Source organism: Marmota marmota, unplaced genomic scaffold (assembly GCF_001458135.2).
Source record: "Marmota marmota marmota unplaced genomic scaffold, marMar, whole genome shotgun sequence".
In the NCBI taxonomy this organism is placed as follows: Eukaryota; Metazoa; Chordata; class Mammalia; order Rodentia; family Sciuridae; genus Marmota; species Marmota marmota.
Genome location: NW_026000206.1, coordinates 6,477,084 through 6,479,446, shown reverse-complemented (window position 1 = coordinate 6,479,446; position 2,363 = coordinate 6,477,084). Strand labels below are relative to the sequence as shown.

Below are 2,363 nucleotides of genomic sequence, written 5' to 3'. Positions count from 1 at the left end.
GTTTTAAAATAGGAGGCAAATGGGTCTGAAGTTATTCCTGTGGATCACAGGTGGGGCGGGAGGGGTCGTTTCCAAGTCAAAGGCAGGTGCACAGGAGAAAGCGCGCAGTTTCAAGTCAGAGGTGTTTGTGTGAATAGCGGAGATGTGCGGGGTGAAAGCTTCCCTAGCGCACTTGCAGAAGTCTCTGCGGGTGGGGCGGAGGCTCGGTATCCTCGCGGGTCGGGCGCGCGCACCGGCGCCGGCATCTCTGGCTAGCCCAGAGCAGCGCCGGTGGCTAGGGCTAGACCTGAGGCTGCTGATAGCGCGACCTGCACGTGGCGGGGGCCTGGGCCGCGCAAGTGCCAATCCGCGCGCAGCCCCCCGGGGCTCTCTTCCCGCCCCGCCTCCCCGCTCCCCTCCCCAGCTTCACTTGGCCAAGCAAACCGGATTCGCGCTTAGAGAGCTGCGGCCGAGCTACAGCCAAGGCAAGCCAGAGCACCACCATCCCCGACCCGGCACCGCCGGGCGGCCCGCGGGCTGCGGGTATGCTGGCATGGCAGGACGGAGGGGCCAAGGCGGCTCCCCCCCACCACAAGATCTCCTTCTCGGTCCTGGATATTTTGGACCCGCAGAAGTTCACCCGCACTGCGCTCCCCGCCGCGCGCCTCGCTCCCCGGGAAGCCAAGAAAAGTTTGGCGGAGGTCGAAGCCGGGAAGGACACCAGACCTGGGAACCGGGTCCGACAGCAGGAGACCTTTGGTAAGAATGCGAGGCGATCCCAGCCCAAGTGATGTACAGGGCTTGTAAGTCGCGGGGTACGGGGTGGGGCGGCTGGAGAGCCAGGGCCTGGTGAATGGTTCCTTAACCCGCCTTCTGAAAGAGAGAAGGCGGACCCGAGCAGGTGGGACGTGTGCCCCCCATCCCCGCCTCGGAATACGGTTGAGGCCGAGAGGAGGCTACCTGAATTCAGGGGCACCTGGAAACCTTATCCCCGTATACCTGTCAAGCGGGTGAGCACCATAGCTCTGATTGCTTGCAGTGAAAACTAACACCTAACCTTGCCAGGCTCACTCATTTAACAGGCATTGAATGTGCTCCTCACGTGCTAGAACCTGGACTAGGAGCTGGGATTAAGGTAATGAAAGTTTGAAATCTTTGAGGTAGATAGCATCGTTAACATCATCCCATTTTATGGATGTGAGAACTGAGGCCATGGCCTGTGTCTGGGATCTCAGTGAGTAAACAGGCGCCTATTTCTTAACACTCCAGACCCAACTGTGGACTGGGACTGGGAGCAGGGCCTCGATGATGGGAAGCTTTTAGTACTTTTTCCTGGAAACCCTTTTTGATTTAACCCCTGACACTGGTGGACACCTGAGGAAGGGTCTAGGAAAGTTTGTGGGTGGAAAGATGGAGGAAAGACAGAAAGACTCGTACTGGCTGGGACGTGGGTATGAGATTCCCTGGAGGGATGCCCACAGTCAGGTCTCTGAGGAGGCTGAATGCCTCCCAACCTCCTGCTCCTGTCTCCAAGTTTGGTGGTGATTGTCTGGGGCCCCTGGCGCCTCTGGCGGCCGCGCTTGGCCCGGGCTACCGGCCTGGTAATTGTTCGGATCGTCTCTCGGAGGGGCCGAGCTCCCCTTCCCCCATCCCCTTGATCGATATTCTATTACTGGCGCCTGCATATCTCCTGCCCGCAGCTTGCAGGTACCGACTTCAAACCCCCTTTCCCTGTCTGATCCTAATATTGTTCGATTAAAACTTACCTTTAATAGATGACATCTATCGATCTGGCCCCGCACAAATCTGAAACTCTATTAACACGGCAGGAGAGAGAAGATGGGAAAGGGGGAATTTCGCCTTAAAGCGGGGGGGGGGGGGGCAGGTGGAGGGCTTAATAACTTCTTCTTTAATTGCTAGGAGTCCCGCACCAAAATAGGCTTCTAGGGACTGGGGAGACGCTGCCCTAAACGCACTCGACGCCTCAACGCCTCGAGGTCTTCATGTACAACCACTCCCCCAAAAGGTCACTGTTCTTTCTTGATGCGGGTTGAGTGCCATTCATTCAACACATACTTCTTGGATGCTTACTTGGTTGCAGATTTGTAAAGGGCAACAGGACACCGTACCCCTAAATCTGCTTATGAGAATGTGCTTTCGCGAATAGCGGAGCGTGATGTGTGGAAGGGCACGGAACTGGGGGTTGTTTTAAGGGGAGAGCTGAATGCTCTCAGGAAGAGGTTTAGGGCCAGGTCGTTCCGGGCTTCTGGTAACCTCCCCCCTTCTCCCTTAGATACTACTGGCCAAGGCGCCGGTCCAGCGTCCCCCCTTGAGGGTTCCGAGGCCGAAGAGGAAGAGGAGGACGCAGAGGACTCGGGACCTGC

At 57.6% G+C, this 2,363-nt stretch overlaps 1 protein-coding gene across 1 annotated transcript in view; it reads left to right on the top strand.

Moving 5' to 3' along the window:
• The first annotated feature begins 524 nt into the window (after positions 1 to 524).
• Positions 525 to 2,363, top strand: part of Nkx1-2 (NK1 homeobox 2) — a 2,313-nt gene continuing 474 nt past the window's right edge. Inside the window, exons 1-2 of the mRNA XM_015498439.2 lie at positions 525 to 738; positions 862 to 989. Of these exons, the coding sequence (XP_015353925.1) occupies positions 525 to 738; positions 862 to 989 (342 nt within the window). The remainder of the gene's footprint in view (positions 739 to 861; positions 990 to 2,363) is intronic.